Source organism: Tribolium madens, unplaced genomic scaffold, assembly GCF_015345945.1.
Source record: "Tribolium madens isolate multiple individuals breed KSU strain unplaced genomic scaffold, Tmad_KSU_1.1 Scaffold_97;HRSCAF=244;Tcas5.2_LG3a, whole genome shotgun sequence".
Classification (NCBI taxonomy): domain Eukaryota; kingdom Metazoa; phylum Arthropoda; class Insecta; order Coleoptera; family Tenebrionidae; genus Tribolium; species Tribolium madens.
The window spans coordinates 8,188,101-8,201,321 of record NW_025401069.1 but is presented as its reverse complement, the minus strand read 5'-3'; the positions used below and the strand labels follow the sequence as shown (position 1 = coordinate 8,201,321).

The following is a 13,221-nucleotide window of genomic DNA, read 5'->3' as shown; positions in this document are numbered from 1 at the left end:
TGAAATAATTGTTGATATTTTTTAAAGGTCTTATATTATAAAAGTGGGAAGTTTGCACCTGTTGTAAAACATATTTTATTAATAGTACATATTTAATAAAAAACGAACATTTTGCCTCTTATTTTTACCCTTTTTTGAAAATAGTTAGAGACCATCGACCCAATAGAATTGTATGTAAATAAATAAGTTTAAAATAATTTCCCACTACATAAATTGGCAATAAATAATCCCCCTAATAACCGTTTCTAGTTTCTCACATTTGGAGAACCAGTTTATATATCACAATTATAAGTTTACTAGAATTATTATAATTGGCTTTTACCTAATTATCCGCATTCACGTATTAGTTATTTATGGGTGGGACCCATCATCTTTATTATTTTAATTAGTTTAATATATAAACAATATTGATTATTCTGTACCGTTGTTCTCATTAGAAATCTCGCCAGAAATATTCAAGCAATTTCCGTTTTGGGAGATGTAATTAATAAGTAATAACAGTAATTATGCAGGTCTATGAAAAAGATTTTTTAATTTTTTTATTTTTTTAAAATTCTAATTTTTGGGAAAGTGAAAAATTGTAAAACAAGTATATAATATTGATCTCCAGATACAATAGACTTGGTTTACTTCGAGCCTGAAGGGACTGTCTAATAAACCAGTTCAACTGTATGTATAAGGAAATTATGCAACACCATAGAATTTTTATTTGCAAAGAGTAAAGCTCATTTTATAAAGCTATAAAGCGCCTACACAATAGTAACATTTTTTAAAATTAAAACACCAACTAGTTTTATGTAAGGATTATGAATTTAATTGCCACTTTAGTAAGGATAGGCATTCAACCAGTTAGCTTTTGAAACCTACTTTTATAATGAAAAGTTTGCATGCTATTGGATTACGTAATGATTTTAAATTACTATTTGCTAAAATTCAGTTTAGTTCTCGAAAAATCTCCTTTTTAAGAAATTCAACCGATTTTCCTTAATTCGAATAATGCATGCAAAGCACAATTCGGCTTTGCTAAACTTCAAAGGCATTTTTATTTCCGAAACAATAAAACTCATGTTTATAGTCCTTCATTTGGCTTTGCTGAAATAAACTTCATTCCTTATCAAAACGCGACTGTTTCCGCGACAATAAAATCTCCCGCTTAGGTTTATGGGATCGTTATGAAATAATAACGATAACGTTTTTATTTGAGATTTTTGAGCATAAAATTTCTGAAATACTTTTTCTCTTAAATTTTCGGATTAGCACCTAACATAATATTATACGGCACGCCGCTGTGGTAACCCCCGTAAGTGTAGCAAGTGCCCGCGTATTTCAGAAACTCCTGGCACTTATTACCAATAAAAAGCAGCCTCTGCGATAAAGGCGCTATCTGGCGAATCTTATTCCATGTTACCACGATCCAACCTGAAGTCAGACGGCTCGTAATACACATTTCACCGCTACGTGCTTCCAACTAAACTCTTCAAATCCTTCACGAAATTTCGAGTAGAGTGCGGGTCTCATTTAGCCAATGCATAGGGAAATACGCAAGAAGGCTCTCAGGGCTACCCTTGTCATGAATAAATAATTAAATCATAAGCAGCTCTAAGGGAAGCAAGTGTTAATTCACATTTTGTCATCGTTAGCAACCAGTTTTCTTTCTCTATTAATTGGTAAATAAATTAAAAAGGGTACAATTCTAGTCACAGGTAATTTGAAATATTGAGTTTATTAATCGCCTATTATCCTGATTCAGCCTTCATTACCTAGTTTCATAATTCATTCAGTTTAAAGCTACCAAGGGATTAGGAACAGAAATTTATTATGCTCATCAACGTTTTTGTAATAAAGTACATCGTTTTTTATGACTGTCATAATGCACACTTATGTCATTATATAATCAGAAATTGAATATTTTGAATTCAGTAAGGTGTCTAGCGGGCATAAAACGATCAATTGAATGCATACAAAGGAGATAGTAATAATCTAACTTCTACCAGAATATGTTTTTGTAATATTGTCTCTCTTGTCTCTTGTTTAATATACATGTATTTGTACAGTCGTGTAAAGTTGATGAATGAAATAATTTTCTTTTTATCTCAAGTAGAAATTTCATTTAGTTATTAATTAATTATAAAACAATGAAATCTGTCATTAGAGAAAAGTAGAGTGTGGGTATGATTTTATCGAACTAAAATGCAGCAATTAAACGTGCGCCAGTGGAATTTGAAATTCAATTAAAAATAATTGCATTTGCTACATTCGCTTTTTCTATTCTTTTAATTAATTATTTCGATAAATTTTACAAACACAAAGCCTTGATTTAGAAACTTGTTTACCGAGAACACTAAAAGCCGAATGTGCTACTTCGAGAATTCTACTTTTATGTGCATCATTGAATTAAACTTGTTTTATCAGTGCAAACTAGTGTAATGTTCTTTAATTATTTCTTGATGTAGATATTTTGTTATAGGTTACAGTGTTTGAGATCTGATAGATAAAAGCAAAATTATGGAACGATGTAAAGTTTATTGTAAGCGTGATAACGTCTTCAAAGAATAAATATTTCAGTAGCCTCATAGGTTTTGTTTTTGCCTTCTATGTGTATCATGTTCGCGAAGGATATTAAACATCAGGTAGCCTTTGGCTATTGCTATAACCGGGCGGGGGTCATCAAGAAAATGACCAAGAAAAAAAGGTGAACCTACAGGGTGAACCAAGTTTTAACGCCATCACTTTATTTTTCAAGATTCATTACATACTCGACCTTTTTGGTGTGTATTTTTAAGATTACATGAATATAGTGAAAGATTTATGATCTATTCGACAATTGAATCAATGTGTAATGTATTCATCGCTTATAGTTTTGATAAAAGTAACCTAATTGCAAAAAGTGTTAGGGCACTTGATTATTATGTTTGTGTTATCCAAAAGTTAACAATGGTGAGGGTAAGTTTATCTTAGAAATTTTCATGAAGCTTGTTTATTACGGGGTCAACTCAATGTCAACCACCTGCATTAAAATTTCACGACAGTAATTTTTATGCCGCACTCGGTAAAAGGTCAGAGTTTTAAATTAAAAAAAAAATTAACCGAGCGGCCCGCATTATCGGCAATTAAAATGAAATGTAAAGGTGAAACAGGTTCACATGTAACACAACAAAAAGGAAACATTTATTACTGCTACTACCAACTGTTAAAATATAAAATGCTCCCAGGTCGGGTTTTTTAGGCCCAACAATGCATACATGATTTCCATAACATTTCCGTCATCTGAATTTTATGCTCCCAATAAAATTTTTCAACCGTCTGAGACCATCTATAACCCCTTTGAATGTTATTGCAAATTCCACTGTCTCGCCTCATCCAAACAAAACTATAAAATTTTTCAAGTCATCCTAATGTCTTTAGACGGAGTTTTCTCGATTTTCAACTTAAAAATAAGCGTCGAACGAGCGGCATTATCAAAATTCAGAACATGTCAATTGGACGCTCGGTACAGTCGGGGCCGAGTTCGTCATCAATGCCCCAGAGCACGTGCTTGTCTGCAAATTTTTGCTTGGTAGTGTACACGTGCGCGTTGTCTTGGCAACGGGTCGATGTTTCGGTCGTAAAGTTTTATGGGTTTTGGTGCAGACGCACGCAGCCGGCGTCGCGACGGTGCCGACGCTCTCTGTGCTGCCGTGATTCAACGGTCGGTAGCAGCGCCGTTATGTCTGCTCCAAGCTCGTAAAACTCAGCGGCGTCCGTTACGCTCGCCCCCTTTTAGAGCACCCAGCGGCGAACGCGATGCGATAACGGATTCATTTATGAGCGTCGTTAATTCGGCGCTGCTGGCGAACGCCGCGACGCTCTTACACTTTATAGAACTTTTAAGAAGTTGTGCTACCTGCGAATATGGTAAATGGTTGCAACGAGTTGGCGGATTTGACGCACTTATTGCAAGGGAAATACGAAGGGAAAATGCCGGGTATAAACTAACTTCTTTAGGGTCTTTAGGGAGTTACCAGAACACAGAGTTATTCAATCAGTTACCACAGAGAGAGGGGTTGTAAACTGGAGTGCCGACAAATAGAATTTTGAGGTTTTTTGTTTCTGCTTTAATTTCCATAAATTTTTGATGTAATTTTCGATGTGATATTCTTAACAAATGTTTCCTCACCTTGAAAATTAGCTTACAAAAATATTGATCTTTTAAAAAATTATTTGCGAACCATATTGACAGTAATCAAAAATATTTTCATTTTAAGCAACTTGAACCAATATCAAAGTACAACTTATTTGGAAATAGTTTGGATTTTGGCCACACTTTTATTACTTAAATTCTTAAATACTATTAAATTACGGAAGGATTATGTACAAAACAGACACATATAGAATAAAAGCGAGATTTCAAAAAATTTAATAATATGTAATTTATTAAACAGTACAAAATCCATCAAATTAAAAAAAAGTGGTCGTCAATATCATTTCAAAAATTAATAAATAAGAAATAATTTACATTTTGGCAACAAAATTGATTTGATGACAAATTACTAACCCTCACGATGCCAAGTAGTTTTTGTTTTACACAGGAATCGTTAATTTTATGCCTAAATTTGACATTGACGACCACATTATTTGAATTTGACAGTACCATATTTTATTGTTTGTACTTACATTTCATATGGAATAAATTACTATTATTGTCGGCATACTAATTTAAAACAACTGTTATTATGATGTAATGACTGTATTTACCTTGAATTGTTAGATGTTTTAATGTAGATATATCGATTTTAAAAATTGTGCGTGCACCTATTTCTAAAAAAAGTAAGAAACGTATGTACAAGTCTAAATAGACTGTCTTTTTATTTTGCCACAAATAAAACGTTGATACAGCTTCGTTGACGCAAAATTTAGTTTTTAAGCTAATTTATTAGCACTTTTACAAAAAGCGAAAACAACCACCTGCTTGGAATTATTCATGAAATTATAATTTAATGACGTTATGAAAAACTTTGGTTACAATTCAGAAACAAGACAGATGACGTGACATGAAGCGTATTGCGTGTATGTTCAGTAAAATGGATATCAATGGATATTTGAGCCACATTTGACGTCTGTTCTTATTCAGTGTTTTGTACTCAAACTCCTATTATTACCATAATTTTCTCAAAAGAATTTACCGCATATTTGAGCCACAGACACACAAGGCATTTCTTGTACTTAAATATTTACAAAGTATTAAATGTGGTCAAACCTCAAACTTGATATTAGATGTAATTTGCGGTGAATTATTTAATACAAAAATAAATCAATTCAGCGAATCATTTTATTGATCACCGACCATAACATTGCGAGAAAATTGCAGCTTTATGTTGTCTAGACCGTAAACGAAACATATTTTTCGTAGTGTAACAGACAATTCTGACATATTTTATCCCTTCAGCAATGACGTAGCGTCAGTAATCCTAGGAGAAATCCTACCGGACCTCGAGAGATGGAAGACCTAAGAAAAAAAAAACGAATTACATTGTCCTTTTGACGGTTTACCCTTCAAACCGAATAGCTAAAGTCAACATCTGTAGCTTTCGCGCTTGCCTCTCTGAGAGTTATTTATTATTTTTCATTTTCTCGTTTTCCTTTTACTTCGGCTTCCTATCCAATTTGTCACAAGTAATAACTGTATTATTTAATATTTCTCTTCCGATTCTTGGTAGCTACAAGACGTGGCCTTTGAGGCTAAACCAAGTCACATACTTGCCTACATTTGGGAGTTTTTTCATGAATATCATTATTTTTCTTCAAGCTCAAATAATAGAGTACGTGGAAAAGTGAGTCATGGCCGATGTTTTACTTTGTGTATAAGGAGAAGGTGCTTATGATAAGTTTCTTTCTTGAGAGTATCACCTCTTTGTACAAAGTTTTTCTTCTTTTCAATAAATTTTATCTGCACAGGGACATGGTTTTCCATTTTAGTTTCGCGTCGATTCTAGCGGTTCTTTTTCAGAATGTGTGATTTTATCAACTTTGGCTATAGCCAAGAGAGTTTGCAACTTCATCCTTTCCCTTTGACTGAAGGCACTTTGATATAAATTCGCTTATCTGGCTTTACCCTGAGCCAAGTCTACATCATTTTTTAAAGTTACGAATGCCCTTAAAATTCGTAATTCGTGACTGGTATACTTGTACTCTAAGTGGTTTCTTTGGTAGCGAACTCCGGCCGTATGCAAGTTGATGACATGTAAAATTATTATGTAACGAGGCACTCTTGTCCCACTTAAGCCGCAAATAAAGTTTGCATACCTAATTGAACTTTTATGAAGTTTCCAACTTCCTTATGCCGTTAAACCGGAGGCTTATTTTCACTGAAATTAAAGAGAACCGGCTAACGTTTAAGTCGATTTTGATTAGAGCGAAGACGGAAATCGCGGTGGTCATGTTCGCTAAATTAAACAGGAACAGTTGAACACAACATGTTTCTTCCATATTGTGATAACACAGACTTGAGGAAGGGTTAAAAGCTCCATCAAAGCCGTGCCGCAGGCAATATGGAGTTTCGGCACTAAAAGATTGGTAGCACTGGTGCAGCCTGCGTCGATATGTTTGTACAGACCCGAAAGAACTGTTAAAGTTTACGTTCAAGGGTAGGTGTTAAAGATTAGGCGATAAAAGCAGCTAAGTGAATCTGTTATGGTTTATGAAATTTGAAGGCAACGTGTTAAAGATACGCTGTCGGAGCTTGTATATTTACTCAGCTTCGTATACACACAGTGTACGCCTTCTATTTACAGGAAACCATTAATTGGATTTACTTTAACTTTCTCATAGCGAGTCTGGATCATCTTCAGGCTAACACCATCAATAGGCAACGCGGACGCTTTTCTCTTGCGCCGACTACAGAGTCAATTCATTAAAACAAACATTTATTTTTAAAGACGACAGAGGGATGAATACGACCATGTCGAACTGAGAATTTTCAAGAATGAAACTGGGGCCTTCATTAAAATTAATTCAAATTTGTAACATAAGCTTTTGTTACTCTAATTATCACCTTCTAAACATAATAAAACGATCAATCAACTTGATCTACCATTTAGTGTTGTTTCATTAACAGCGATCAACATAATTTACAGCCTCAAAAATACCAATAAAAAAATTCACGTAATAACTACAACGTCAGAAATTGTTCAGTAGTTTACCTAACTTGATTATAGTACTCATATTCATTCTTAATTTTATTCGAAAAATAACTGCCGACTGCTTAATCCTATCCACATTACAGACTCACAGCACAAAACTAATTTAATTTTTTTAGAAACCTCCACAAAAATAATACTAAGTTTTTTTAGAAAGCTTTTGATAATGCTTGTGATAACAAATTTTAGAAATTATCGATTATTATAAACAATATTTAAGTTTTAGAAAGGTTGTGCTCGTTCTAAGTTGTAAGTATTATTGTACTAAATTTGAAGAGCACTAAGTTCTGCGACAGTTTATTTCTTATTACGATTGGTCCTGGATTAATAAAAATGATAAAATTTTATAACCAACCTGTAAAACATTTAGATACATATTTAAATATAATTATGGCTCATCCATCGCGTAGGTACTTTTATAGGTTTGAGACGAGGTAAAATTAAATAATTAACGTCAAAATAATGCTAGTTTTATTCTCAATTAAGACCTTTTTATATAAAGTAATTAGCCGCTTCAGATGTAGTAGGAAGTGAAACTGTAAAGATTTACTTAATTTATGTTAAATCGAGGAAATTTTATCTTTTTTAATGAAGCAATTATTTTGAAATTAAGTAGAGAAAACGTAAAAACGCAAGTAAACGTAGTGGCACAGCGAGGGGTGGTTTGGAGGTTCTATAGGATGAAGAATTAAATTTGCTTTCCAACGATACCAAACATAAAGGACTAGCGTCAATACGAATAATTCCAAAATTATTAGCAATAAACCGCTCAAGGTACCGAAAATCGACCAAAATTTCGACAAAAAATTTTAAACGTCAATTTGGACCATTTGCTCTGTTGGAGGTTTCAGCGACTTAGGCAAGTACAAAAACGTTATGAAAATTCAACATGTCTGGGGTTCGAACCTAGCTCAAGTGAGCAATTTTTCATTAATTCAAACACTAATTTAAATTAGCAATAAAAGATGGCGGGCGCATAAGAGCGCGACTTTAAAACATGTACATATGTTAATAAGTATAATAAGAGAGAGAGGGTATAAAAGTTAATAAGAACGCAAGGCATAATTACAATGAGAATGAGCATAAGAACAAATAAGTGAACAAAGCATAAGTCAGTGAAAGCGCACAAAAAAGCATAAGAGATTTTCTATTTCGATGTCACAATGGGCATTTTGCGCAACTGTTTTCAGTTACACAAAATGCTCTTGATGACTCTGTTTTTAGAAATATTTTATGCTACATTTTTACCAACACTGATTGTGCTACATCGTCTTTTTTGAAATGACGTTTAAATGAGTGCCCGAAACTCTAACTCTAGCTGTGCCACTGACTAAACCACTAGCAAATTTTGTTGCGTTTGTTTAATTTTAATTTTTGATTGGAGAAAATAAAATGAAAATCTTAAAAAAGTAATAAGAGCTTAAGCAGCTTACGTCCTGAAAAATATGAACATTAAATTTAATTTTTTTCAATAATTATACAAACTTTTTGATATTTATAAGTTTGAGCAGTCTGAAAAAGCAATAAATACGAGTATAAAAGTAATCTAAAATTTTAACGAGATGTACAGATTTCGAGTGTCTGCACGTTTACCGTTTCAGTGATGATAAACAAGGCTGATTACTAATTTAGTTAGAACTTTTAATAAAGCATAGGTTTATTTTCACAATTTTACTTACTACACAAGCGACATTAAAGTTGTCTCAAATAAATAGTGGTTTAGTTTTACATATGCTGATTTCAGTGATTTCTAAAAAAAAATAATGAAATAAAATACATACTTATAAATTATAAATAAGTACAGTTTTTAAGAAGATTGCATAAAAATCACTTAAGTAAAGTAAATAAATTTGAAACAATTTTTAGAATGTAGGTTTTTGCAGGATTGAGAGATTAATAAATTAAAGCATTGCAAAATCTTGGAAATGTTTGAACAAACGTCAATAAAATGTAGAATAATAAATTTCTGAAAAAATACAATTATGAAAAAACTACTAGAAGAGCTTTGTTCGAAAATCTTTTAAATAAGGAGTTTTGGACGTGTACTACTGTACTACGTGTTTATGAAATTTGCATTTAAAACTCAGAGTTTTGTCCTTAATAATCATTAATTTTTCCCTACTGTAACTTACAACGTTTTCATACAAATACATGAGTGAGTGCTTAAATCGAGGAAGTCGTAAATCATAAGCAAATATTGGTATTAATCTCTGTAATGAACCGACCGGCGTTGTAGAAACACAATGGCGGGTTTTGTTCTCATTTAAATTGAATGCGTGTAAATGCATCAGTCAGCAAATTATTGAATTGCGAATTATCCACCCCGACTGGTAAGAATACCAGCGGTGAAGTACAGAGAGTCCAGAGAACCTGCACTCTCGCACTCCACCAGAAGATTAATGGACAAGAAATTGGATATCCAACGCACTCTGATTTACCTGACTTGCTGTGAATACCACATCAACCGTGGATGAATTCGTTGCGAAACTGGTTTAATGTCGTTAATGCAGAAGTTCTAAACATTTTATAGACCTTCTTATCGGTCTTTAAATTTAACAGTCTTTTTATTACAATTCCTGCCGTTTTTCTCCTGATACGGACTGGAACAGCTTGTCGTCAATCATAGATACCACTATATCTATATTCCATAGGAATAAACCAAACTACGACATGAATTCAAAACCCTATCTGCACGAATAAATTTTAAAGAATTTTATTTATTTGTTACAGGGATTGACGAAGTGTCAGTGCAGCTGCAAGAACCAGAATCAGCTTCATTCATATCGCGTGGAAACGATGTCACTCTCAGGTGTCACACGGACGCTTCCGGGGACGTCCACTACGAGTGGTTTAGGTAAATAATTCACACCCACTTTACACGACACTCTCACAAGTTACTTACAGAAATGCAGATCGACTTGTCAAGTCCGACAAAATTGAAATTAAAAAGAAAAGACTACACATCAAAAATGTAGGACCTTCAGACAATGGTGTTTACAGATGTTTGGCTAATAATACAGCAGGGGCGAGATACAGTACCACAAATTTCGCCTTAGCTGTTGCAGGTACGTTGTTACACGATTTGATCTAAATTATTTAATTTATTGATTTAAACAGGTCAGGAAACTGCTTTAATTCAAATGGTTCCGAGAGATCAGTTGGTACCACAAGGAGGTACCGCGTATTTTGACTGTCAGTACCAACAAGCTGAAGTGACTGAATGGTACTTCAAGAAGGACACAACACCACTCAAGAATAGCAAAAAGTAAAAATTATTCAAATCATGCGACTTTGATTTTATTTGTTACTTTCCAGATATGTGATACACTCAAATGGTACTCTTCAAATCAACGATGTCCAAGGCACAGACCAAGGATTTTACAGTTGTGTGGGAATCCGTAGTGAGTCTACTGAAATACCTCAAAGCTACGTAGCCGAATTGAAACTAGCTTGTTAGTACCACAATTTGACTATTTTACAATTTCTAAAACAATTATTCTAGATTTGAATGAATTTACTCACAATTCGTTCGAACCTCCACTTGCGGAAAATTCAAACCAAGTTGTGGCGCCTGAAGGAGGGCTGTTTCAACTGACTTGCCTCAAACCAGATAGTTTACCTCCTGCGAAAAAATGGTGGCTTAATACCGGTGGTCATACAGTGTCAGATTCCGGTGAGATCCGGGTCGATGATGGGAGATTAATAATAGAAAAAGTGGTAATGGATCACGCAGGGAATTACACTTGTGTTGCCGAAAACATTGCTGGGAAAACCGAGAAAACTGTCGAATTGGTCGTTTTAAATAAGCCGGTAGTTACCGCACAACCTATTAGTGTCACAGTTGATGAAAATGAACCCTCAATGTTGACTTGTGACTACGAACCCAAGAACCATTTCACAGTTGTCAAGTGGAGAAAAGACGGGAAAAGTCTGCGACACGAATTCGGGGGAAATTCCCTCGATCGACAACGAATCAAAATTTTTAAACACAATGCCTCTCTAGTAATCCGCGAGACTGAAAGTCATGATCGAGGGGAGTATGTCTGCGAAGTGCTCACTAAGGGTTTTGAACCTGTCTTATCTGAACCTGCTACTATTTCTGTGATAGAAAAATTAAAATTTGTGCCACCCCCAGTAAATAAAAAACTGGAACTTGGAAGTGTTGCAAAAGTTCACTGTAAGGCACAAGGAACACCACCACCGATTATCACATGGGAAAAACTCGGGGAATCTTTTGATAATTCTCGAATTATTAGCATGAATGGTACTCTTGTTTTTAACGGAGTGGTGAATGAAGATAAAGGAAAGTATACTTGTATAGCTAGTAACAGTCAAGGGGTTATTAATGTGACTATAAACATTGATGTTGTTGGTAAGTTTTTACGATTGTTGTGGTTCAAATTTGTTGAAATGATTCATTTAGTGGCACCAAAATTCAGCGTGGAACCTAAAAACCCAACTGAAGTCATTGAAGGACAATCAGTTGCGATTGACTGCGTTGTTGAAGGAGACCCTAAACCGACCATTCATTGGGACAAAAATTTAAAAATGAATGATTTTGATCACTCCAGATTTACTGTTTTGGAAAATGGGACTTTATACATAAGTGAGGTTCACCGAGAAGATGAAAACAAATACGGTTGCACTGCTGGAAATAGCGCTGGGTTGAATCGACAAGAAGTGCAACTAATTGTTCATTGTAAATTTAGATAAAATCAATTGTGGTTAAAAATTTATTGGGGTATTTTTAGCACGTGATGGTTACCACCCCGATGGAGATTCAACTGTTACCAAAGCCGTGCTTATCACAATGTCGGTGGCTGGAGCTTACATTGTCCTGGTTATCGGTCTCATGGTATGGTGCAGATACCGAAGAAGGTCCAGAAAATTACCAGTTACTGATGGTACTTCCTTATCAATTTTTGTATATGTTTTTTAATTGTTGTGTTGTAGCTGCGAAAACTGAAAATGGTGAAATGGACCACACCGAACTGAAAGATGGTGCCAATGGACACTGTTCAGGCACCTCCAAAGTGGAAGCCAACGGACTCGATGCTTTAAAAGAAGGCCAAAAGAGTGACGGAGCCGAAACCACTCATTCCCAAAGTTCAAGTCAGTCAAAAAAATCCAAATCGAATTATGATAAACTAGCGTTATCGAGAACACATTTGAAAGAGATGAAATTAATTGGTCGAGGAGAATTCGGCGAAGTTATGGTGGCCAAAATTTCTAAAAGTGTTCTTCTGTCCGAGAAACGCAATTCGCAAGCATCGACACCACCAATTGAAGACAAAGAATTGCCAGTCTTAGTAAAAGCTTTGAGCCAAACTAAAGATGAAAATTCTTTGTCTGAGTTCAAACGCGAAATTGACATGTTTTTGAAATTATCGCATGCAAATGTCACTAAGATTTACGGGCTTTGCCGTGAGGCGGAACCCCACTATATGATCCTTGAACACACCGATTGGGTTAGTGCAAATCAGTTGTTTAAAGTGTTTGTTATTGTGGATTTTTTAGGGGGATTTAAAACAGTTTTTGGTGGCGACCCAAAAGGGCTCACCTCCTCCACTAACGCCTGTTCAGTGTGTCGCAATAATTCACCAGTTGTGTCAAGGTTTGGATCATTTGGCCACTTCTCGCCTAATCCATCGAGATTTGGCGGCAAGAAATTGTCTAGTCACTTCCACTTTAAAAGCCAAAGTTGGTCTTCCGCGACTCACGAGGGATCCCTACAGTCAAGAATATTGCAAACATATGAATCATGTAATTCGGTGAAATTGAATGAAAAATTGAAAAGTAATGGAAATGTTGCAGATAATTCCATTGAGATGGTTGCCTTATGAGGCAGTGTATGAAGATGAGTATTCAACAAAGAGTGATGTTTACTCGTTTGCGGTTGTTATTTGGGAGATATTTAATCAAGGCGAATTGCCATTCCCTAAGATGAACGATACAAGTTTCTTAAATAAACTTAAAGAAAAGAAACTTGAGTGGAAGGCTCATTCTTCCACACCGGAATCTTTACAGAAAATACAGGTTTGTTCAC

At 34.7% G+C, this 13,221-nt stretch overlaps 1 protein-coding gene across 1 annotated transcript in view; it reads left to right on the top strand.

Moving 5' to 3' along the window:
• LOC123014070 (tyrosine-protein kinase-like otk) overlaps nucleotides 1–13,221 on the top strand; it is a 35,248-nt gene that overhangs the window by 20,861 nt on the left and 1,166 nt on the right. Inside the window, exons 4-13 of the mRNA XM_044412940.1 lie at nucleotides 9,906–10,029; nucleotides 10,080–10,240; nucleotides 10,293–10,440; nucleotides 10,491–10,627; nucleotides 10,678–11,547; nucleotides 11,599–11,874; nucleotides 11,927–12,079; nucleotides 12,129–12,643; nucleotides 12,693–12,938; nucleotides 12,990–13,211. Coding sequence (XP_044268875.1) covers nucleotides 9,906–10,029; nucleotides 10,080–10,240; nucleotides 10,293–10,440; nucleotides 10,491–10,627; nucleotides 10,678–11,547; nucleotides 11,599–11,874; nucleotides 11,927–12,079; nucleotides 12,129–12,643; nucleotides 12,693–12,938; nucleotides 12,990–13,211 — 2,852 coding nt within the window. The remainder of the gene's footprint in view (nucleotides 1–9,905; nucleotides 10,030–10,079; nucleotides 10,241–10,292; nucleotides 10,441–10,490; nucleotides 10,628–10,677; nucleotides 11,548–11,598; nucleotides 11,875–11,926; nucleotides 12,080–12,128; nucleotides 12,644–12,692; nucleotides 12,939–12,989; nucleotides 13,212–13,221) is intronic.